The 23,348-nt window shown below is 42.4% G+C and overlaps 1 protein-coding gene across 1 annotated transcript; it reads right to left on the reverse strand.

The window, feature by feature from the left end:
• Positions 1-1,136: 1,136 nt before the first annotated feature.
• LOC139723929 (uncharacterized) lies at positions 1,137-21,674 on the reverse strand. The gene is made up of 14 exons (XM_071635130.1): positions 21,520-21,674; positions 20,093-20,251; positions 19,181-19,237; positions 18,490-18,725; positions 16,248-16,388; positions 15,392-15,539; positions 14,494-14,657; positions 13,105-13,326; positions 12,348-12,580; positions 11,512-11,574; positions 10,255-10,397; positions 5,793-9,679; positions 3,912-4,040; positions 1,137-3,057 (listed from the first exon to the last, which is right to left on the reverse strand). The coding sequence occupies exons 1-14, from the start codon at positions 21,647-21,649 to the stop codon at positions 2,797-2,799; spliced, it is 5,973 nt and encodes a 1,990-aa protein (XP_071491231.1). The 5' UTR covers positions 21,650-21,674; the 3' UTR covers positions 1,137-2,796.
• Between the last annotated feature and the right edge of the window lie 1,674 nt (positions 21,675-23,348).

Consider the following 23,348-nt stretch of genomic DNA (forward strand, 5'->3'; position numbering starts at 1 on the left):
ATATTTGGAAACTTGTTATATCAGGGATAAAAACTTAAGAATATAAAATAACCTCAGTATATCTGGTACCTTGGTACATGTATAGCTGACCGCATTATAAAAAGTTTCCAAGGTATAAGGAGTTGTATGAGCAAAAAAAAAAAAAGAGGTGCTTTTCTGAATTAAAGAAAAAAAAACAGTTAAAAGGGTGTAGTGAAAATTGGAGGTACAGGACAGAGTTTTCACATGTTCCACAGAAAACTTACTGATACACATATACCATGTACATTACCTCTACAGGGGGAGTTGGATACTGTCTAATGGACATGAATGATACAATATCAAGAAATCTTGCATTATCCTTTTCTCCAATTCGCATTCAATAGAAGGGAACTTTACAAGATGAGATACTTAATTTTTTTTTTAATGTTTATAGAGTCCCTCATTCAAGATATAACTCATGACTACAAATATCGCAATACAGCTACTTCACACCTAGTTGAGAGCTGTTTTGCTTCCAGTTCACTACTTTTAGCCGTGATAATACGCACCAGATTTATTTACAGTCTCAAGTCTTTGAAAACTCTGCCAGGAGCACATTGTTATTTTTACTGTTTTTTGTTTGTTGTTTCTTTCTTCTTTTTTTCATTAACATCCTTGAGGCAATGACATTAAATAGTATCACATTTTGGCATACATAATATTGCTGCATATACAAACTGAAATAAAAAACAAACAGAAACTGCTTTCATACACTCCGACACGTCTCATCTAATTAATAAATCTGCATTGTACAAGAATCTCTGCCAATTCAGGCAACTAAAACTGACAGAGATATTTTCCCATTATTCCAGTAAATGCACTTGTGTGGCGTAAAACCAAGACGAGTTGCCAAGTGCTCAGCATAAATGTATCTTGAATTCCATCTCCCTCAAATAAATACACACTTCCTAAATATTCACTCAGACACAATCATTTCTTCTCTGCACATTCTGCCTGGGAAGAAAATTTAATCTAAATTACTTTTGTCACAGACAGAGAGAACTGTGATAAACCTAGCCAATAGCAATACTCTTATAACATGTTCCGACTTTTCATGTGACCTCAGCACTGCTTGCACATATATAATATAATCACCACTTCTTTAATTAAAATCATATAATCACCACTTCTTTAATCAAAATCAAAATTAACAATCTATGAGAAGTAATCTACAGTACCTACTACATAATGGCAAATAGAGCACATTTCGCAACAGCGATCTTCCAAACTCCAACCCCGATTTTCCTTCGTCGCACAACTAACTACACATGAGGAACCTCGACTCCTCCCTCTTTTGGCATGCCATCGTAACAGCTTCACAACTCAGCACAACAACGTCCTACACGTCCAATAAATACTCCAATTCTGGGAATTTCACTTTTTTTGAAGTTCCATCATATAAAGTTTCCACGCGGGAATATTTACATCGAGAGGTCTCACGGACGCCCGACTATCGCTTTGAGTCGCGAGGCAACGTGTGCCAGCCATGATGACGCCATGCTCCCACAATGCTGCAGGGACAATATCGTAACAACCTAATAAATACTTCAGCATACTAACATCAATCAGCATCGAGCTGCTAAGTAGATATCATTTTTTTCCATCTCCGTTCCACTGCACTCCTGATATCTACAAGACTTCAGCACAAGTAGGTGCATGGACACTTCTGAGCCAATGTGCACCAGACACCTCTCCTCTAAAAGCTACCAAATTTTGTTTGAATAGATCCAATCAAGTGATCAGCATGTACTACACTTTGTGTGAAACACACGCAACTTTTAAAAAATGGCATAGAATGCCATTTACTTTCTGTACACCGCTTTTTCATTTGCAAGGCCTACATCAAAACTCCACTAACCTAACCTAAATTATCGAACGACAGAGTCGTATAATGGCAAAGAGCTCAAAAGAAGGAAAGCCCACATGTTCAAACCATATGCTATGTACTGCTGTATTAGATGAAGATGGACCACCCGCGCATCTGTGAAGGATCATATACATAAGCTTTTCTTTTGGATGAATGAGGTCAAATTCATGCTGAGTTTTGAAATGGGCAGTCACTACACATGAACTGTACAGAATATCAACTGGCTAAAGGCTACACACATGCCTTTTTTTCAGGATGCTTGAATGGAAGCAATCTGTGGAATCAAGAAACAGAGCACATGACTTCATTCCTCCATATATCGCAAAATGTTTCTTTAGTGCTACATGAGTTCATTACACCCATGGCAAGCAGTAACTTGACAAATCAAGGAGGACGGACACATGCTTCTTTTGTTATTGTTTTTTGGGGGGTTTCAGGCTGCATCAGAAGCAGCACTTCATTATGTCTAGAAGTGTACCATATCTTCTTATTCCTCAGCAATGACATGGCATAGTATCTAGTGCCATGTGGATTAATAGCAGCAACAATCTACAGTAGTAGCGGACGGCCCTCCCACTTTGCTGCTTGCATTTTTTTTGTGGCCCTTTATCTAAAAGTCTATGCTCAGTAGCCTTGTTGTACACGTTCTACAAAGGGTTGGGACGCTAAAAATATGTGATGGATATTTGGGAGCTTTCATTAGTTATTCCCATTCTCATTTCCTGCATAACTTTGGGGAAGGGGGTCAGTTGTCCAGGGAAGTCACAGTCCTAAGACCTCAAGCCTCGTCCACAGATGCAGCAAATGACATACTTCGGGATTCCTGTGGCGTTCTCCGATCAGCGAGGCAGCAGAAATTTGGCGTGGATGCACAAAAACAGCTGGGTATTCTTCTGGTCCTTGTTTTGCTACGACTTCAGCCCAAGGCTCCGGCTCTTTTCGATCAGCTTGGAGGCGCTCGCCGGCTCCTTGCTCCCCTTGGTCGCCCCTTTGCTCGACGACTTGAAGATGGACTTTCCAGACGAGCCCCCGCCGGGTTTCCCCGACGATGACTTGTGCCCGTCCTGCCCACCGGGCTTCTTGTTCCTATACTGGCACTTTTTGACGTAGCCGTCGATCAGACGTCGGATCTTGACCGGGTTGATCTCTCCCGTCTTGCTGTGGCAAATCTATCATCCATGCAACATTAATACAAAAAAAATGCTGATGAAAGACTCTAGAACATGAACTAGACGTTTGTGTTCGAAAAGCCTACTGAGACAATTTGGGTGCTAGACAGCAGATATCATATATCAAGACATTTACAGAACTCCAGTTATGAGAAGCCACATTTTTGTAGTTTTAAGCTGCAAGTTGATTATCCTTTGCAGCACAAACTGTTAGCGTCATCTTACACGATAGAGTAAAATATCGCCTTTCATTTTTTGCAAGCCACAAAGATTACTTATGCAGCAAAAGGACCCCAGGACTTAGTGGGAGTTAGCATTATCACCTCAGTAAAGGAGGTTAATATGTTTTTGCAGGCATTGGTTTGTTTGTCTGTCTGCAAAATAACTAAAAAAGTTGGGAACAGATTTGGATCAACTTTACAGGAAAAGTTGATAATGGCATAAGGAACTAATACAGATCACCGTCTGGATCTGGGATTTTTTTTTTTTTTTTTTTTGAATTTATGAAGTGCCAAGAAACGAGGGAATTCAAGCTGTGAGTATTTCAAGTGCACACACATGCACTGAGTGTGCACTCTAGGCAAAGCACGAAGATAAGGTAGAGACACTAGAAAGGATTCTTATCACTGGGAAACGAGGTCATTTTCAGCATATTGTGTGTGTATATGGGTGGAAATGAGCTGCTTGGTGGAGGTCTGCACTCTCCCGAGTGTTTTCTAGTCTACATCATACCACTTACTGTGAGTTCTCATTTCTACCACTGCTACTGCTGGAGAAAGATGTTGGTTCTGACCTTGGGGGTATGAGGGGGGGGGGGGGGGGGGAGGAGATAAGAGAGAAGGTTTCTGGCATACCTGATTAACAGACTTTCTGAGGATCTCCTTGTAGTCTTCCTTGTTGATCTCCCGTCGCTGGTAATGAGGTTTGATGGCAAGCTTGACCTCCTCCACAACCCTCTCCTGGTGGTACAGCTTCTTCAGATACTGCAAAGGCAAGAAGAAAAACACAATTCAGCAGGAATTATTAACACAATGAGGACAGGCTATACCATGCATTTCCAAAAGACATCTGCCCAAGCATCCTGTAAAATCAGCCATTCTTGCATGCACAGATCTTTCATGATTGTCGCAAGGGGCCAAGATTTGTGAAAGTAAAATGCACATGAAACTGTTTGTCTAGACGATGCATTAAATGCCAGTGGCAATGGGAACGAGTTTCATGCTGTAAACTAGACATATCGCTACGGCTACTGATATGCCTCCGCCATAATGCATGGTTCTCCTAATAGGTCTATAGTACAATGTCTTGACAATGTGTGATGACAGTTTCACACAACTGGCAAAATATTAGAAGGACAGGTTTGACAAAAATGTGCTGAATGTTCACTTTCCTAGAACTAGGTTCAATTGGATGAATGATTAAAATGTCAGAGTGCAGGTATTTGGGGAACTGATGATTTTTACTTGACTTTTGACCCTTTTATAAGTTTATGCATTGAGTAATTTTCAAGGTATTGAGGAAAAGTATAATTTCAGTATCAAATGGGAAAATAGCATTATCTAAACCTGGCCTTTGACCTTTGACCTCACAGTTCCAAAGAGAATCACTGTTAGGTTGAACATGCATAAATATGTAAGTTTCATGATGATACCTGGAGTTACTTTCGAGATATGGAGGAAAAAGTGCAATTTAGCACTTTCACTTGACCTTTGACCTTTGACCTTTTGGCAAGAAACTTCCCCAAAAATATATATTGGGTAATACATGCCATACATCAAGTTTTAAAAAAAAAAAACCTTCAGGCATATTGCATTCTAAGGAAAGTAGTGATATTTTGAGGAGTTGACCTTGACCTTTGACCCCTGACCTTTGACCCACGACCCCAACTTCCCTAGATAATCACTGCCCATCAGTACAAGCATATATACTAAGTTCCATGAAGATACCTTGAACCATTTGCGAGATATGGAGAAAAACATGAAATTTCAATTTTTTTTTTCACAAAATAACCTGTGACCTTTGACCTTTGACCCTGTGACCCTAAAATCCACACAAAGTATTATCCCCCAAGGATATACCCTCATACCAAGTTTGATGTAAAACCACCACACGGTTCTTGAGATATCGACAAAAACAAAACGGGACGGACGGACGTACGGATGTACGGACGTACGGACGGACGGACGGACGGACGGACGGACGGACGACCCGAAAACATAATGCCTCCGGCCACTTCGTTGCGGAGGCATAAAAAGGCCATCGGCTCCAATTCGCAAAATTTTCATGCTACGAATGTTTCTGGTTTTACATTACTCGAGACCAGTCTTTAACTTCACTTTACAAAGTCCCTGGCACACATGAGGTTGAGTGTATTCTTGTGGTAAGTGACAGACTGGTTGGAATGCCAACCCCCCCCCCCCCCCCCCCCCCGCCAGCAAAGTGAGTAAACTAAACTTGCAATACTTGTAATCTATTCTGTTAAAACTTCTTTTAGCAGAGGACATTGCAAATGAATGCAGTTTCCACGCAAATTGGACTTCAATGTACCACAATTTTTTTTTTTTTTATCAAAATAACATTCAATGCACTAAAGTCCTGTCACGACAGTAATACTTCTAGTAGTTAAGTGACGTAAGTGAAACTGGACAAACAGGACGATATCATCTCTAGGCACGATATGCACAGAGTTCATGCCCTCCAGGTTTTAAGGTGGAAGCATCTCATTAGTCCCTTACCCTATCTCTGCTGTTCTTGTTGTAAAGATCAACGGCTGACATCTCAATGTCTTCCTCCTTCACGTCTCCGATGTTGTCGTCCGCCATCATCGGCTCCACTCCATAGTTCTTGTCGGAACCCATGGAGCTCACCGACATGCTGGAATCAATGTGCTTGGTGGGGATGCCCAGCGAGCCTGTCGACATGGCAGGGGAGAGGGTTGGTGAGAGGGGGGCATCTGGCGGCTCGGTGGGCGTGGCTATCTTGGGCTTGGCGACGGGCACCGAGGCCAGCTGGTTGAGGATCTTCGTGATCTGCTGGCTGGCCTGCGAGGCGAGCATCAGGCGGTCCTCGTTGGTCATCGCCGACGACCCCGACGGGATGGTGGACATGTCAGAGCTGGAGACGTCCGTGGTGGAGGTTGGGTTCGGGGGGATCTCCGGCGGCGGGCTCGGCACCCGCTTGGGGGCGATGTCTCCCGAGGAAGAGGAGGCGGCATTGTCGTGGTCATGGAAAGCCTCAGACTGGATAGGGGATGGGGACTTGATGACAGGTGGAGGGGATGCTGTTGGGTTGAATGGATCGTACATGTCGGTCTCTGCTTCAAGGTGACTGCTGTCTGCGACCACCACGTCAGCTGGCGACTTTGCCGCCTTCGGGGCTTGTTGCGGAGACTCACTCACTGTCCTGGACAGATCGCCATCGCTGACGATCATGTCCTTGTAGAGATCTGGACTGTGAGACACCAGGCTGTGAGTTGTCGAGGGAGCTGGAAGCATGTCTTCCTCATCGTTAAACTTGAGCGGACTGGGAGGTTTGAGAATCGACAGAGCTTCGGCAGCTTGTGTTGGGGGCTCAGCCGTGGGAGCCACTTTCACTTTTTTTGTTGTCACAGTGATTTCTTCCACGTCAAAGGACAGTGGCCGCTTGGCTGCAACTTTCTTTTTCTTGCCTTTTGTCAATTTCTTTTCTTTTCCTGCTTTGGTTTTCTTGGTCTTCTTCTCTGCCTTCCCTTCGACTGCAGTTTTGTCTTTCTTGACCTTCTCTTTCTTGGTCTTGACCTTTTCTGCTTTGGTGACCACTGGCTTCTCAGTGGCCTTCTTGACCTCCTTGACCTTAACGGGAACGGGCAATTCTACCTTCCTCAACCCCGATGCATTGACTGTCACCTTTCCTTTATCTGCTTTTACAACAACATCTTCAACGACAGCTGGCTTAGGCTCCTCAGGCTTCTTTTTCATTTTCACCTTGTCCTTGGCTTTGAACTTTTCTTTCGGTTTCTCGATTTGATGTACCACCCTATCCTCCTCCCGGTCGCTATTCTTGTGATGGGATTTATCTCGCTTTTCCTTTCTTCGGTCCTTTGCTGGCAAGCGCTCACTGTCATCACTGCGTTCCATTCTTCTGCTGCGATCGCGGTCGTGGCTCGCAGACCGATGCCGGCTGCGATGGTGGTCAGTGTCCCTGCTGCGACTGCGATCTCCCTCTCTATCGCGATTCCGCTTGTGACTCTTGTCTCTGCTGCGCTCCCTAGCCCTGTCGCGACTCCGCTCCCGCTCACGACTGCGTTCCCTCTCTCTGCTCTTGTGATCTTTGTCCCTGCGGCTGCTGCGGTCCTTGTCGCGACTCCTCTCTCTGTCCCGATGCCTGCTTCGTTCCTTGTCCTTGTCGTGACTGTGCCTTTCCTTCTCTTTCTCGCGATGCTTTTTGTCTTTCTCGGCAGTCGCTTCATGCTCCCTCCCATTTTTATCACGGGCGGAATTTTCGTGCACATGCCCTTTATTGTGACTTTTGTCCTTGCTAGACCTACTATCACGTTCCTTCTGTGGTTTGTCAGCATCTTTCCTCTTAGAATGCTCTTTCCGCACAACCTCTGTTTCCACAGCAATCTTCTTCTCGCTAGACTTCCTTGCGGTCTCTTTCTCCCGACTCCTCTCGAGCTCCTTCCTGGCTTGCCGCTGCACCTCGAATCTGGCGCCCAAGACGTGCTGTTCACTCCCGTTTTTCCTGCGGTCGTAGATCGGGGAGCGGTCGCGCATGTGGAGCTCCCACTGCCTACTATACTCTCCGCCCATCGTCCTCCAAGCCTCGTAATAAGCAAACTGATCATACGCATACTGATCCCACGCCCCCACTCGTTCCACCCTCCGCTCATCCCTCCTGCGGTTGTACTCATCCCAGTACTCCTCGTGGTAGCGGCGTAGCTCCTCCGCAGTGTAAGGTGTGTCCCTCTTCACCTGTATCACCTGCCTCAAGTCACCGTAACCTTCCCTGCTCCCTTCCCGTCGCCCGACCCCTTCATCCGCTCTCTTTGGCAATCGCGAGAGGTCTGCTGGCAGTTGTGGATGCAGTGATATAGACTTCCTCGGATCTACAACAACATTGCGCTTGTCACGGTTTCGCTTTGACTTGGGTTTCCTTTTACGCTTTCCCCGCCCTTTCTTTCCCTTTTTCGATTCATCATCAGTTTTTACTTCCCCTTCCTCTGCAGATGACGCACCGTGCTTGGTCTCAGAGTCTTTGGTTCTATTCCCTTCTTTCACAGGGTGTTCCGCCACATCACCCTCAGATTTTATCTTGTTCCTGTCTGGTGGTTCCATTCTCACCACAACGCTACGTCCATCAACACCTTCTATAATCATGCCCTCCTCAGCATCCGAAAAAGTGTCATTCTTATGCCCGCCCTCTTCTTTGGGGAGGGTGTGGCTACTGGGATCGTCTTCCTCAGGGACGATATCCTCATCTGAAATGTCCTCACACTCCAAGTCACTGATACCGATCTTTGGTTTGACCACCTTGCCACCTCCTCTCTTATCACCTTCCGGGGCTTCCACTGCTTGCTCTTCACTTTCTTCGCGATTTGAAGCCTCCTCCTCATCCTCCTCTCCTTCCTCCACTTCAACCTCCTCTTCTGCTGCCTCCTCTCCTTCTTCGTGCGCTACCTCCTGCTGCAAACTTTCACCAACCTCCTCCCGCTCTTTCTCCTCCTCCTCCTCCTCCTCCTCCTCCTCTACCTCTACCACCTCCTCCTCCTCTTCTACCTCTTCCACCTCTTCCTCCTCTTCAACTTCTGCTTCCTGGGCCTCTGAAGGCTCACGCTCATGGGAGTCCTCTGCCACATCCTCCACTTCCTGCCCCTCAACATAATTTTCCTGTTCTCCACCTTCTTGCTCTTCTTCTTCTTCCTCCACCTCAAAATGATGTCTTGAGTCATCTTCCTCAATCACTTCTACGATCTCTTCTTCCTCTTCCTGCTCTTCCTGCTCGTTCTCCTCATTAACATCTCTATCTTCACTTTCCTCCACTTCATAAACCTCCTCATCTTGTTCGTGATTCGCTGGTGTTTCCTCCTCCTCTACAATTTGCAGATCGTGATCCTCTACTGCAGCACCTTCTTCCTCCTGTTCTTCCTCCACTTCCTCCTCCTCCTCCTCCTCAACATCTTCCTCCTCTTCCTCTTCTGCCTGATGATCATCATCTTCATCTCCATCACCATCATCTCCACCACCATCATTACCACCTACATCCCCCTCTTCCTCATCACCATTATCATCTCCATTATTATTGTTGTTCATGTTGCCGGCATCATCCTGGCTCCCGTTGTCCTGCTCGTTCTCCTCCTCCCCTGCATCTCCTTCCAGGTCATCCTCATCTCCATGGTAACCATCATCACCACCACTCTCCTGGTAATTGCCGTCACTTCTATCATCCCCATCACACCTCCTTGTTCCCTCTTTGCATCCTGGCACAGCAGTGGCGACAGCTCTGCCGGATGGAATGTGTGAGAGTCGGTCAGTATGTTCCTTTCCTGAGTCACCACTGGCAGACTTGCGAGGCGAAGTCCGGTCCATGCTGCGCTGCCGGCTCTGGGAGTCACGACGAACTGGTTTTGATGTTGATGTCTCATCTACAAAAAAATACAAGAACATTGACCAAAACACAATAGTGACCTAATGTGCAGTCTAAGAGTATCACTACCACACAACTATATAATGTACATCTCGCACAATCAACAAACAAACAAAACTGCACCAAAAATGTGAGGAAAGAATAAATTATCCACAGCATCTAGAAGTAATGGTATATGATCTGTCAAAAGTGTAACATTGTTATATGATAATGGATAATGCAGTAAACTTGAATGAGCCTACAGACAAATCAAATCAATTGAGTTTAACATTACTACACAAACATGCCCATCTATATATAATATGTATGTAGAAAGCTGCGCAACGAACAAAGTTTTTCAAATCATCAATAGCTCTGTTACATAGGTCTAGAGCAATTACCCCCTGGGCAATTACCCCAGACCCTTCCCCTGACCCTAACCCTAAGACTGAACCTAATCCTAGCCCTAACCCAAACTCTAACCCTTAACCTAAACCTAACCCTAATCTTTACTCTAACCTTATCACTAACAAGTATTTAGCCGGGGGGAATTGTCCTATCGGGGGTGGAGGGAGAGCAACAATTTCCACCAACCTCCTTTCTTCTTGGTTGAGAGGGTGCCATCTTGATGGATGGTGATGTCCTTGCTCCTCATGTGTAGCATGTCTTGGTCGGCCAGAATGCTGCTCAGGAGGTCAAGGGGACCACCGCTTGTAGAGGTGGAGGGGGCACTCGGCCTCCTGGAGAAACGACGGGTTCATTGATCAGAAAATGAAAGAGGTTCATTAATATGGAAATGGAAAGGGGTTCAATTCAATTTTCAATACATATTGTAAAACCAGAAATATTTATGGCATGAAACTTGCACAAATTGGAGCCAACTGCCTGCTTTGCTACATGAAACTATAAAAAAAATACAATGAAAAATTGATGTTTAAATAAGCATACCACTATTTAATTCCATTAACAAAGTAAATTTTGTTGATATGAAAATGAAATAAGGTTCTTTAGTTAGAAAAAATTGAGGTTACCAACTGTAATTGCTTAGATTCATTATTCCAAATGTTTGTTATACCAAAAATACACTAAGCTTTTTCAATCATGAGATGAAACAAGTTTTGAAAATCCTAAAATCAAGCAAGCTTCATTTATCAAACAAGAAATAAGGTTCATTAATCTGAAATTCTTCATCTATATATACAAAAAAGACAAGGGTTCACCAGTCTGCAACTGCATAAACTACTTCAAGTAGAGAATACAATGATGTAATTCAAAAAATGATTTAATTAAAACAAATAAACGTCAACATTGTTTGAACAGCAGGTCTCAAACTATGATATTATTTCTATCTGTAATAATCATTTTTATAGGATGTTTTAGCAGCAAAGGAAAAAGGCATATTCTTGCCCGCCCGAGTTTCAACGTGCAATCGTATCAAACGAGACGCATTGGCCAACGCATTAATTCCCTTCTGGCTACCGTTCATGATGGTCATGCAATGATGCACTGTATTTTGTCTTGTCTGTTGCACAAGAGCTTGCTTCATTTCCTACAGAACTAATACAGTAATTGCACAAACTTTTGTTACAATTCTCAAGCATGCAAACGTCTTGTTATTTGCTACGTACGCAACTGCGTACGTAAAAGACTGTAGCTAGCAACGAACAAGCGCAAGTCATCTTCAAAGACTAGTAGAAGTACAGCACTTCTGTAAAGTTTACACGATTATAGACCATAATAATTATATTGGATGATATATTGCACTCGTCTTCAATGCCCTTACTCATGCAATATTCCCTGGTATCCCATTCATTGCCATCCAATACAATATAGATATTTGTACTGCCTCACCTTGCCTCTGTTGGGGCACTTTGGGCCCCAGGTCCTCTTGTGACAACTGTGTCATCGTAGCCACTGAAAAAATAAGGAGAAGACAAAACATAGACAGAATTCAGCAGATAACATGAAGACAGAATGAACAAAACACATTGGACAGGAATATATCACACATATCATTCATAAAACATTCTGGAACTTGCGTTCTCATGATACTTGGATACTTGGATACATCGTTCACTGATACCATCACATGCATCTAATTGATATCATGCATTTATTCTCTTCTACAAATGGTAAGCATCGGAAAAACACAAATCATGTTTTTTGTTAATTATTATATTTCTCATATTTGAAGCAAATTACAGGTAGTATCCTTTGCAGTGATAAGATAGCATTCTCAAAAATATTTCAGAGAATTACAATTACTAATGTGAATGAACATGAGTAACAGACATCAAAAGGAACAAAAATTCAATAACTCAAAATAATATCACAATTTGGTGAACCTACAGGTGTCTTCTGGACCCAAACTCCGAATGAACATATTTTGCTTTATTTGTAATTTGAAGCACAAGAGTACATTTTAATCACTCAATCAAGTGAAGCGCAATCGGCCTACTCAAGGAGAAAGACCACAAACGGTGCATTCTGCAAAGCAAGAGCTTGGGCACTTTTCTGAGCCCGCAAATGCAGGGAGTTGGGACCCTCCTAATGAGGCACAAGACAAATACTGCCCCCTTGTGGTTTGTCCTGGATGAGGTGCAACAGTTAGTAGGTGGAATCTACCGAGCATAATACTGTGCCACACACACAAAAAAAGAGAGGAAAGTTGCATGGTGTCAGCGTACCTCGGATCGAAGAGGTGATCGTCGCCGGTGAGGGACAGGGAGGCGGCGCCGATCTCGTACCGCTTGAAGAGCAGGCTCTGTTCACCTTTGACCTTCATGTCAGGCATGATGGACCCCACCTTGGGCTTCACCAGGTGTAGCTTGCCGGCGATGCGGCGGCGAATCGTGGTTGCACCCTGAGGTCGAGCCGTCCGAGCCCCGGCTGTACCTGAACCTCCGGTCGTCCTCCGAACCTGCATAATGAGACAAAACATAAACACAAGACCATTTTTACCTCTGCCAAAAAGGTTATGATTTTGCCGGCATTGGTTTGTCCGTCTGCTTGCAAAATTACTCAAAAAGTTGTGAACGGATTTGGATGAAACTTACACAGTAAAGGTAGATAGTGGCACAGGGAACAGATAATTGAATTCTGAAATGTACCCAAATTGGTGAAACATCTTGCTGAAAGGTGTTAAAATTACTCAAATCCTAGTTTGGCTAACATCTTTGGAGAACCCTTGCTATGTAATTCAAATATAAGAATTAAAAGGACCCTTTTACATTTACCTTTGCATAAATAACATTCCCATAAATGAAAAATTTTACCAAAAAAAAGAAGAAAACATTATGATGCTCTTTGTTTTGGTTTTAAATCTCTCTCAAAAATTCTCTTTTATGGCCTTGCATTTTTCTTATATCCAGGTACTTAATTCCAACAGCTGCCTCATTCGCCTCATTCTATCATGCTTCGATAAGACACAATTTCGCTACTCACTTTACGCTTGCGCCTGACCTTTCGGCGACCCTTCCGCTTGGTACCCGTTTTCCTCTTAGTGCTCTTGCTCTTGCTCTTGGCAGTGGTCTTGCGTTTTGTTCCAGTCTTGCGGCGCTTCGTGGTCTTGCGCCTTCGTGTGGTGGTCTTACGCTTGCGGGTCGTCTTTTTGCGTGGCTTCGTCGTCCGTGGACGTCGCACGGTTGTTGCACTGGAAGTACCAGCCTAAAAGTGGTGACATTTTTAGGAAGGAAAAAAAACAGCCTTTTCACTCTTCATCTTTTCTCACAATGCTTAAGTACAGCTGATTCAAAAACTCATTTAAACAGACATCACCTCTCTATAACAAACTGGCATTATGTCTTAAGATCTCACTGTCATGGACGTTGTGAATTTATAAAACATTTGGTACACATATGCATCAACAATAATGTTATTGCATTTAATATCAAATGTCAGAATGATGCCTTAAGTTACAGATGTGTCATTCATATGGACATGATCAATTCCAAAGTTGTCTATAATACAAAAAATCAATCAACACAGTTTATTGTTAGTTGATATTACAAGATCAGACAAAAGTTGTCGTCAAAATACAGTTCTCACTCTCAGCTTGGGGCCCGATTAATGTGTGAACTTGGCATAAAATATACATAACAGGGCAGAATGCACAAGGTTTTGAAGTCCTGTGTTCATATACATCCTTCCGCATTGATCAGTTAAAATATCAAGAAGGGTGCATGTTTACAGAGAGCAATAGAAGCTGCATTCATCAGATATCATAATTGAAATAGTTGATACAGAACAAACAGGAGGTGGAAATGTGTGTCCAGTTGGTTGACAAGGTAAGGTAGCTACTTGTTGAAAAACAGAAAACCCATACAGTGGAACCCCGCTGTCAAGCGGTCGGATATAACAAAACCCTTTTATAACAAGGTGATTTCACAAGTTCCGACCCTTTACCTTTCTTTATTTTTGTAGCCTGATATAGCAAGATAATTGTCATGGTTTTTGTGTCCTCATTATAAAGAGGATCCCTTGTACTGATCCGAAATCATCGTTGAGATCCGTGCACACAGAACAAAAGTGAGGGGAAAAGTGTGTCCCAGGGTTGATCCCATTCAGGGCCTTCTCTGGGCCAACCCCCGATCTCTGTGGGAGGTATCTAGATATCTCTTAGGCCCATTCACACTGTACAAACAAGTGAAGCCGCCGTGCCGCCATCTTGCCTGGCACACTCTATGGGGCGATGCACACATTTTCCAGCTGAGACTGTCACAAAGGTCAAATGATGTCATGAACTCTGTACATACACGTATGGGTGATGTGCATGGTAAGATGGCGGTGCAGTGGCTTCAAAGCCATTGGGATATCCAGACCATATTCACTCACCCTCTCCTGCTCCTCAACTTCTCTCTCCGCCCTCGCTCGGATGACCCGGGCCAGCACCCGCTCGGCAATCTGCGTGCGCGCAATGGCCCTCGTGGCGTACTCTCGCATCCTCCTGGAGTGGCGGCGGCGCACGGTCGCGACGTACTCGTCCTCACTACTCTCATCTGTATGTTGAAAGAGTTTAACCCTGATATTACCGCCTGTGAATACACTTGTGCTAACACTTCAAGGCAACAAGAAAGTAGACTTAAATTGATGAAACATATTACGATTTAATCAAGACTCACTATTTGATTATTGCTTCATTGTTATTTTGTTGTTGTTTTTTGTTAGTTTTTATGGTCACAGACTTTATTCCAAATTGTTCATATACACCAGGGGAAAAAAAAAGGCAAACATGGAACATCAAATATATACAGCATTTTTAAGCAATTGTCTGTTGATTTCAAATGATTTGAAAAGGATAGGGGGTGGCGAGACACATGAAAAATGTCCATCATGTATAGCCGAAAACATTTGTGATAAAAGTCTAGCCTTCACAGAGTGGCAATTTGCCTATATTTATGAGACAGAGCATGTATACCACTTTGCAGGATATGGTGTCCTCTAAGCAGAGTTTGCAAATAAAGACTACGAGGCTGCATTCACATTCGATCGAGATACAAGAAAGGCACATTTTAACCAAAACCAAAGAAGTGTAAATCAACTACAGACAACTTAGAAGCCTCTCCTTTTCCCCATCTCCTATACCCTGCTTTCAAGATTTATGCCACTACAACCTTCCCCTCCCTTCTACACTCCTTTACCATCTCCCTAAATAGAAATGGTATGACCCTTCAATGATTTGTTTTTTTCTCTCTTTTTTTCTGGGCTGTGTGCATCCCAGCAGTTGTCTCACCATCCTGCTCCCTGGTGATGCAGTTTGGGCAGAACCATTCTTCAATGGGGATCTCATCCAGCGGAGGGGTCAGGCACTCACAGTGGTAGCCAGCGTCACACCCGTCGCACAGGAGGAGCCGGTCTTCCCGGTTGCACTCACCACAAACCTAGAAAAGTCCAGTGAACAGATAGACTTAAGTGTCTTTTGTCAGTGAAATGAAGGCACAAACAAATAATAAAACAAAACAAAACAAATCAAATGCACAAAAGGAATGTTGAAATTTGTATACATCAGCTGTTACTGTTGCTACTCCTCCTCTTACAGCTACTTTAGATACAAACTACTTTTACTCTTCTCCTACAACTATTACTCCTACTACTACTACAACCACCACCATGGTAATACACACGCACAGAAGGAAAATGTACAATAGCCATGCTTAGAGAAGTAAAATATATGTTTGGCGAGTCTACTATTTTGCACATTGGGACTGCCGCACAATTTCGCGAGTGATTGAATCCATGATCATGGAGGATGGTACATAGATGGAAAACCATATGCATGCAACTCGCATTCATATCAGGAACAAATTTAATACTTTGGCATCTTGTACAATTCACAAATAGTACCCGAATCATGAAAACAAAGACCCTGTGAAATGCATAATATTGTCATGCGCATGGCAGATTGTCATTACCGCGCTTCCCTGTGCATGGCCAATTGTTATTAACGCGCTTCCCTGTGCACGGCAGAATGTTGTTAACCGTACGCACACTCCCACACCCTAACGACAATCTGCCATGCTCAGGGAAGCGCGTTAACGACAATCTGCCATATGCACGATGATATAATATACCACTGCTCCTATTCTTACCTCACAGTAAGTGGGGTCATCATCCAGGATCTCGACCTCGTGTGCCTTGACCTTGACCTGCCGGATGACCTCTCCCTGCAGCGAGTGTCTGACCAGAATGAGTGAGAAGACACTCCGGTCAACTGGGCAGGTGGTCACATTCTGTAAAAAAAGAAAATAAAGCATTTAAAGTTATATCATTGACATATCATGCTGATTTTAAGAAGAATGTTTCCTTCTACAGTGCACTCCCGTTATAACGAACACGGTTATAACAAAATTCTGGTTATAACAAAATAAAAATTCAGGCCGCAAGATTATCCACTCTGTATTTTTATTGTTTATTTGTTCGGTTATAACAAAGTTTCGATATAACGAAAGAAAACCGCTGGTACCAATGACTTCGTTATAACGGGAGTCCACTGTACTAGTTCTAGCCTCAAGATTTTGTAGACTATGTGTCCTATATTGACGACTTTGTTCATCAGGATCAATCCAATATCCACCATATTTCAGTATTTGATACCTTTCCTCGTTGGTAATGTGAAATCTGTCATATTACTGATCAATACATCCATATCAAGCCATGGATAGATTTGACAGCTACATTTCAGCTGCAATAACATTCAAATCATTCACTTGTTACTACAGGTCACCTAATAATCTTTGCAATCTTCCTTTAAATTTCTTGGTGTTTGCGTCGATAACAAGCTTTCATGGAGGAATCATATTGATAACATATGTAAAATTATATCACGTAACATTGGCGTAATGAATAGATTAAAATATTATCTTCCTTCATCTGCATTATTAACTCTTTATTTTAGTTTGATACTACCTTATTTAAACTACAGGATTCTTGCTTGGGGTAATACATGTCAGATGTTACTTGATAAACTTCTTTTACTGCAAAAGAAAGCGCTTAGAATTGTTTTTAATTTACATACCCGAGAACATACAGATGCTTTGTTTTCTGACCATAAAATATTAAAAGTAAATGATTTGTATGTGTTTCAACTTGGCCGGTTTATGTTTAATTACAACAGTAACTTTTTACCTAAAATATTCCATGATTCATTTCATCGAAATAGTCATGTTCATAACTATCCCACTCGACGATCCGACGAATTTCATCTTCCATTAATGAGAACCGCACATGCCCAAAATACATTTCTTTATACCGGACCCAGACTTTGGAATAATTTAGATAATAGTTTAAAAGATTCCCCCAAATTTGTTACATTTAAATACAAACTCAAAAAATATTTACTTTCTACTTATAATCTTAGATAATTTAAATTGTTTTGATTCATGCTTGAGCCTTCACTTGTCCTGATGTCGCAGCACTTGGCGTGTGCTGTGTGCAGACTTCTCTTCTTTCTTCTCTCCTCTTCCTTTCCTGTCTCTTGTTCTTCGTAGACTTGTATTGTTACCGTCTTTTCTCCTCTCTCGGTACTGTCTCGCGTCTTACAGTCCATACGTGTGGGTAATCGAATGTGTGTACGAACGTGTTGTCCTTGTCATATTTTCCCGGTACACGTGGTTCAGTGAGCAGTGTCCGGGCACTAGCATTGGTATTCTATATTTTTTCCCAACCGGTGTATCTCAAAATAATTACATGTATATTGTTATAGAATAGTATATAATTTACTCATTATTTGTCTAGCGATCCACGTCCGACAAGCTATGCTTTTTAGTGGATCACTATTTTCCATAATCGAATTTATTTTCCGCTCGCCCACGAAGTATTTATACAGTGTTTTCCTAAATATTGTACATGTTATATGTTGTTCTATAATATGTCTCGTATCTTATACAAACGTTTGAACAATATTTCATCACATGTATACTTTGTACTATGTTTTTTGATTTTCGATGATTGGAAATAAACTATGATTGAATTGAATTGAATCAAAGTTTCACTGGTGAATAATTTTTCACGAGCAGAGCTCTTGAACTTCTGCTGTATGTGGGGAAAGAGCCTATCAACTTCTGGACAATTTACGAAAAAATCATGTCCTTACTTGGAGATGTTGTGTACACATTTGACAACTGGTTGAACATGTAACGATGACTATGATACTAACAATAAGAACATTAATTTTGTTTTAATCCAATCGCTAACAGCCTACAAATCATTGTGAGCTATATGGAGAGGGAACAGTATCATCCTGGGGCTCTAAACATAACTTTGCTCCATTCACAATCAAGGAAATGGCCTTGGTTTAAGGGCATGTGGTGGCGTCCATCTCTCGTCTCGTACCTTCGACCATTCTTGGATGCACTCCAGGCAAAAGGTGTGGTCGCAGCTCTCTGGCGTGCCCACCTCCTGGTCGTCGAACATGCAGAGGCAGATTGGACACTTCTCGCTCTCCTCTCCGCCAGATGCCCCTGCATCACTCGCGTCGTCCCCCGCATCCTCCTCCACCTCCTCTCCATCCTCTTCATCTACTTCCGCAGCATCTTCCTCCTCCTCATCTTCCTCCTCCTCTTCTTCTTCTCCTGTGATGCCATCAAACAATGCATTAATTTTCCATTTCCATTTCAATTTCAATTCATTTTCACAAATCATTCACATGTAACACAAAGCCCTCGTGGGGACATGTATATTGTTTTATATATTACAAAAACTGAACCAGATTGATGCATACACGGGATGTTATGTGAAACCTTGAAAAAGCACAGCTTGTTCAATAAGGTTCCCCCCTCAAAAAAAAACAAAACAAAACAAAACAAAACAAAACTGCAATACAACCCATGCAAACCATGGATTTAATCAAAAACTTTACAAATTCATAAATTTTGAAAAAACATGCCGATTTTCCTTGAACTTCACTGATGTGCACTATTACTACTTCTGCATTTACCACATCCAGCTATGTGGGGTAAATTCTCCTGAAAATGGCAACAGATAAGACATCTTACACTGATTGAGGGAAGAAAAGAAAACTCACCTTCATCGTCTTCATCTCCTTCCTCCATTTCTTCATCGTCATCTTCTGTGATATACTCTGTTTTTAGAGACAAGAGATAAGCCATAAACTGTTCAAGGTCTGTCTAAATCACAATGGCAGGTCCCCTTTTCTGCGGACTATATTTGTCTTCCCAATTATAGTACAATATCTTTGCAATTGTTGTTCAACTGTAAATATATGTTCAATGCTCAAATGATTGCAAGCAGCCTCTAATGGTTGATTGTAAAAGAACGATCAGGACAAACTCTGCCCCAAATAAGCATACCAGATAGTCAATTCACGGTATTCCTCTTGGCACCAGCTCAAGCTCTACACCACACTGCGCACTATATCCCTACACACAGCTCAAGTACGCTGAACGCGTATAAAAGTCAACTCACACAGGTGTAGGGATCGTCCTCTATTTTTATGTGTTAACCTATGGGACTTTGCCCTTCATAGCGAAACGACTCCGCGAGAAACTGTCATCAACAGTAAAATTTCCTCACTGGGAGCTAAAGTGCCCAGATGCTATATTCCTCTCGTTTTTTACACGTAAATCCCATCTAGGCGTTTGCCAAAGAGGGGAATATGAGAAATTCACCCCTCTTCTCCCTGCTGGCGCGCAATCCCGCACTAAGACAAGGCAGGGTTCGAAATTGGCGATGGTCCGCTGGCCATTGGCCACCCAAAATCACGTCGGACTAGCTAAAAATCATAAAATTCTGAAGTTACTAGTCCGTCTGGCTAGCCAAAATATTGCTTCAGTGTCAAAATTGATTCTAAGTAGTCCGCCTGGCTAGTTAAAAAAAAAAAGTAAGGTGCGATCCCTGCAAGGGGAAATAAAATCTCGTAGAACCACAGCTCAGATGCCTGATATGGGTAATACTAATAATATGCTAGCTTCCATACCTTCGTCACTTCCAAGTTCACTGCAGGTCTCCCACACTACGTCCTCCTCATCCTCATCGTCCTCTTCCTCGTCTTTTCGGATATCTTCATTGTGTGGCTCTGCACTCTGATTCATTGTAGCATCTTTGCTGTTCGGAGAAGGGTCAACACTCCCATGAGCTGTGAGGAGAAAAATAAAATCTAATAAGCTAAAGTGCATCAAATCCCTTCGCATATTATAAAAGAAATGTGCACAACAAATTCAAAGAAATTCTAATTACAAATATGATTTATACACATGCACCTTACATGTCACAAATACTTTAAAAAAATAATAAATCATGCTGGACACTAAAGAGTCATGTGTACACAGTAAGGTGCTTAACCCTAAAAAGACTGGGCTATTTTGGTAGCTCGAAAGACTGGGGGGGGGGGGGCCTAAAGGGCCCCCTCTTAAGATCTCGGCCGTGGATCGCGCGATCGCCGCGGAAATTTGCACAATGGTAGTGTGCGATGTAATCTACAAGATCGTATATTTAAATTTTCCAAAATCGTCTTCTTTTATTTTATTTTGATTGATTATGCTAATTTATGCGAAAAATCAGACTTTTTTATCTAAATCAGTAAATAAAGCTCCAGAAGTGCTGATTTTTGGTCTAGATATTCTTTGTAGCATTCTTAGCAAATGTACTTGAAAAAAAATTCGGTATCAAAATTAATTTCTTATTTATTTTATTGTTTTATGAATTTCTTATGTATTCCGTTGATTTTTTGACCTTTTGTTTTTGTTGTTTTTTTCAGCAAAATTTGTGGCAGACCCTTTTTGAAGCATAATACTACTAAAACAAATTGATTTTAGCCATTGAGAGTAAAAATAAGCATATTTATATGAACCATGTGATAAAACTCAATTTGTATTGACTTTGTACACAAAATCACATTTTTGAGCCATTTTCGGTCTCACGTGCATGTACAAAACGTTATGTAACTTCAGAACCGTACCCCCGGGCGTCACAAATTTGGTGTCAAAATGTGCGGGAAACTCGAAAGAAAAAAGTCATAGAGCATCGCGGCGAGAGCATTGCGTGTTGCTGAGTAATCGCGCGAAATGTCGAGGGGGGGGGGGGGGCCTTTTAGGCCCCCCCCCCCAGTCTTTTTAGGGTTAAGATGCCGTTGGTGTGTATTATGACAATTCTTTCATAACGTACATTGTAATTCAGACTATATCAGACAGTCTTCCTTGCATGGTCCATACTGTACTGGTCAAACTACAACAGAAAACATTTTGTAATCTCTTTGCTTGTATTAAATTGCTAATTCATAAAGAAAAAACTTAAAACTATCCTTGCATCAATTACTGCAATGAAACATGACACACAAACATATTAACAGTTTCACAATAATGGGTGTATAGCGTAGGGTTCTAGATAGGTATACATTTAACTTACCCTCCATTTCATTGGCAAGATATTTCCTCACATTTACATCATACAAAGCACCATGTTGGTTTGCAGGGGTTTGGGTGTAGAACGAAAAATCAATGGCAAAAGGTCCTCCACTTCGCACACAGTCAGCCATACCTTGCAGCTAGCTACACGAAGTATGGGCCTGCAGACACAATAGAGGTTACAACGAATTAATAGAATGACCAGTGGCAAAAAAAAAAGAGGGAAAATAAAGATCATGACTGACGTTAGACTAGAGTCTAACGTTACAAGTAACCGTGTTGCGGGAACGTACGTGTTGGTTCGCTGTTGCGGTTAGACTGAACCATGGTTTCACATCAGCCATCACATTCTAACATGGTTAACCGTTACACATTCCTATAGATGTCCTATAGTATAGATTCTAGAATCTATTGTATGGCTATCCCGCTATACTATGCAATCCCCAGCTGCCTATTGAATTGACACAACCTCATTCAATTATTCATCTTCCACTTTTTTGTACCGGTAAATATAATTGTGCGTAATATTAGAACTCTGTGTCAGTGCAGTGTGCAAATAAGTGTCCAAGTGTGGTGTCTGACAGCTCCAGAATCCAGGTTTGACAGAAAGATCGGTCTGTAAAATATCTGGCCATCGGGGATGTTCCGCGGAGACTGCGTCTGGCTTCACGGATCTCCTGTATGTCTCTGAAGGAGAGCGATAACGTCAAAAAAGATAAAAGACTCGTCCAGACAGACGGATCTTTCTGTCTAACCGTTCCTGTCAGACATGGGAGGGGATTCTGCAATTTAAATTTGAGCTTGCTTGAAGGAAAGAGGAATTAAAGTTTGTGAAACTAGAGTAAGTGCACTAGTTCGCGGCCATGCACCAGTTCGCGGCCGGGCCAGCGGTCTCCAGTTGATAAAATCTGGCCAATGGGCTGGCAGCCCGGTAACTTGTCACCATTCAACGGAGAATATCCTGCACAACATCAACATACCTGGGACTAACAGCAGTGCGAGGTCTAGTCGCTGTAAAATCTCTTGGAAACCAAGGTGTTCACCGCAAGAGCTTGAATTATAGGTATTATTAACACGTAAGTCAACTATTCTGGACGTAGCTAGACGGCTGTCATGTCCTTATATGTCGTTTTCTTGTTGAAATATTGATCGTAGAGGAGGGTTAGAATGTGATGACTACTCACCACGGACGATACATTGAAAATGACGAATCGCGAAGGAAACGGGGGGAGGTCGCGAACCGGAACACCATAGAGGGCGCTTGCTCTATATCGCGTCCGGGGGTAAAACGCCAGCCAAAATAAGCGTACAGAAATATAGAAAAGCATTTGAAATAGAACAAAAATATATTTTTTATTAATAAAACAAGTAAATTGAAAAATAAGATCACGCATCCATATACTTTGATGACTTGTAAGGGCGTGCCTCATAGCTGTCCCTGATCTTCAGTTCTGCTGTCCCTCATATTCCTTGAAGTCCTCTTCCTCTTCCAATTTGTCAATGGCTCATATTCAGTAATTTGGGGAAAATTTTGAGGAAATAGTTTTATTAATCAAAACTAATATTTATAGATTGGGAAAATAGCATTTACAGTTTGATATGTTTCATTCTTGATGGAAAAAAACAAGTCACTTTGCGCTGGACAAAACCCAAAAGCGCGAGGCGGCCGCGAACCAGAACACCCGGCCGCAAACCGGAACGCGCTGTACCGGATCGCGGCCGCGGTCTTTTTTGACCAACGGGATGGACATTGGTCTTGCAATGGTGACAATATGGTGTATTGGTAAGTGGTCAATCTCTATGATATAACCTGGATTAGAGCAATCTGCA

Source organism: Diadema antillarum, unplaced genomic scaffold (assembly GCF_040938485.1).
Source record: "Diadema antillarum isolate AM-2024a unplaced genomic scaffold, OU_Dant_1.0 scf00000202, whole genome shotgun sequence".
Taxonomy (NCBI): Eukaryota; Metazoa; Echinodermata; class Echinoidea; order Diadematoida; family Diadematidae; genus Diadema; species Diadema antillarum.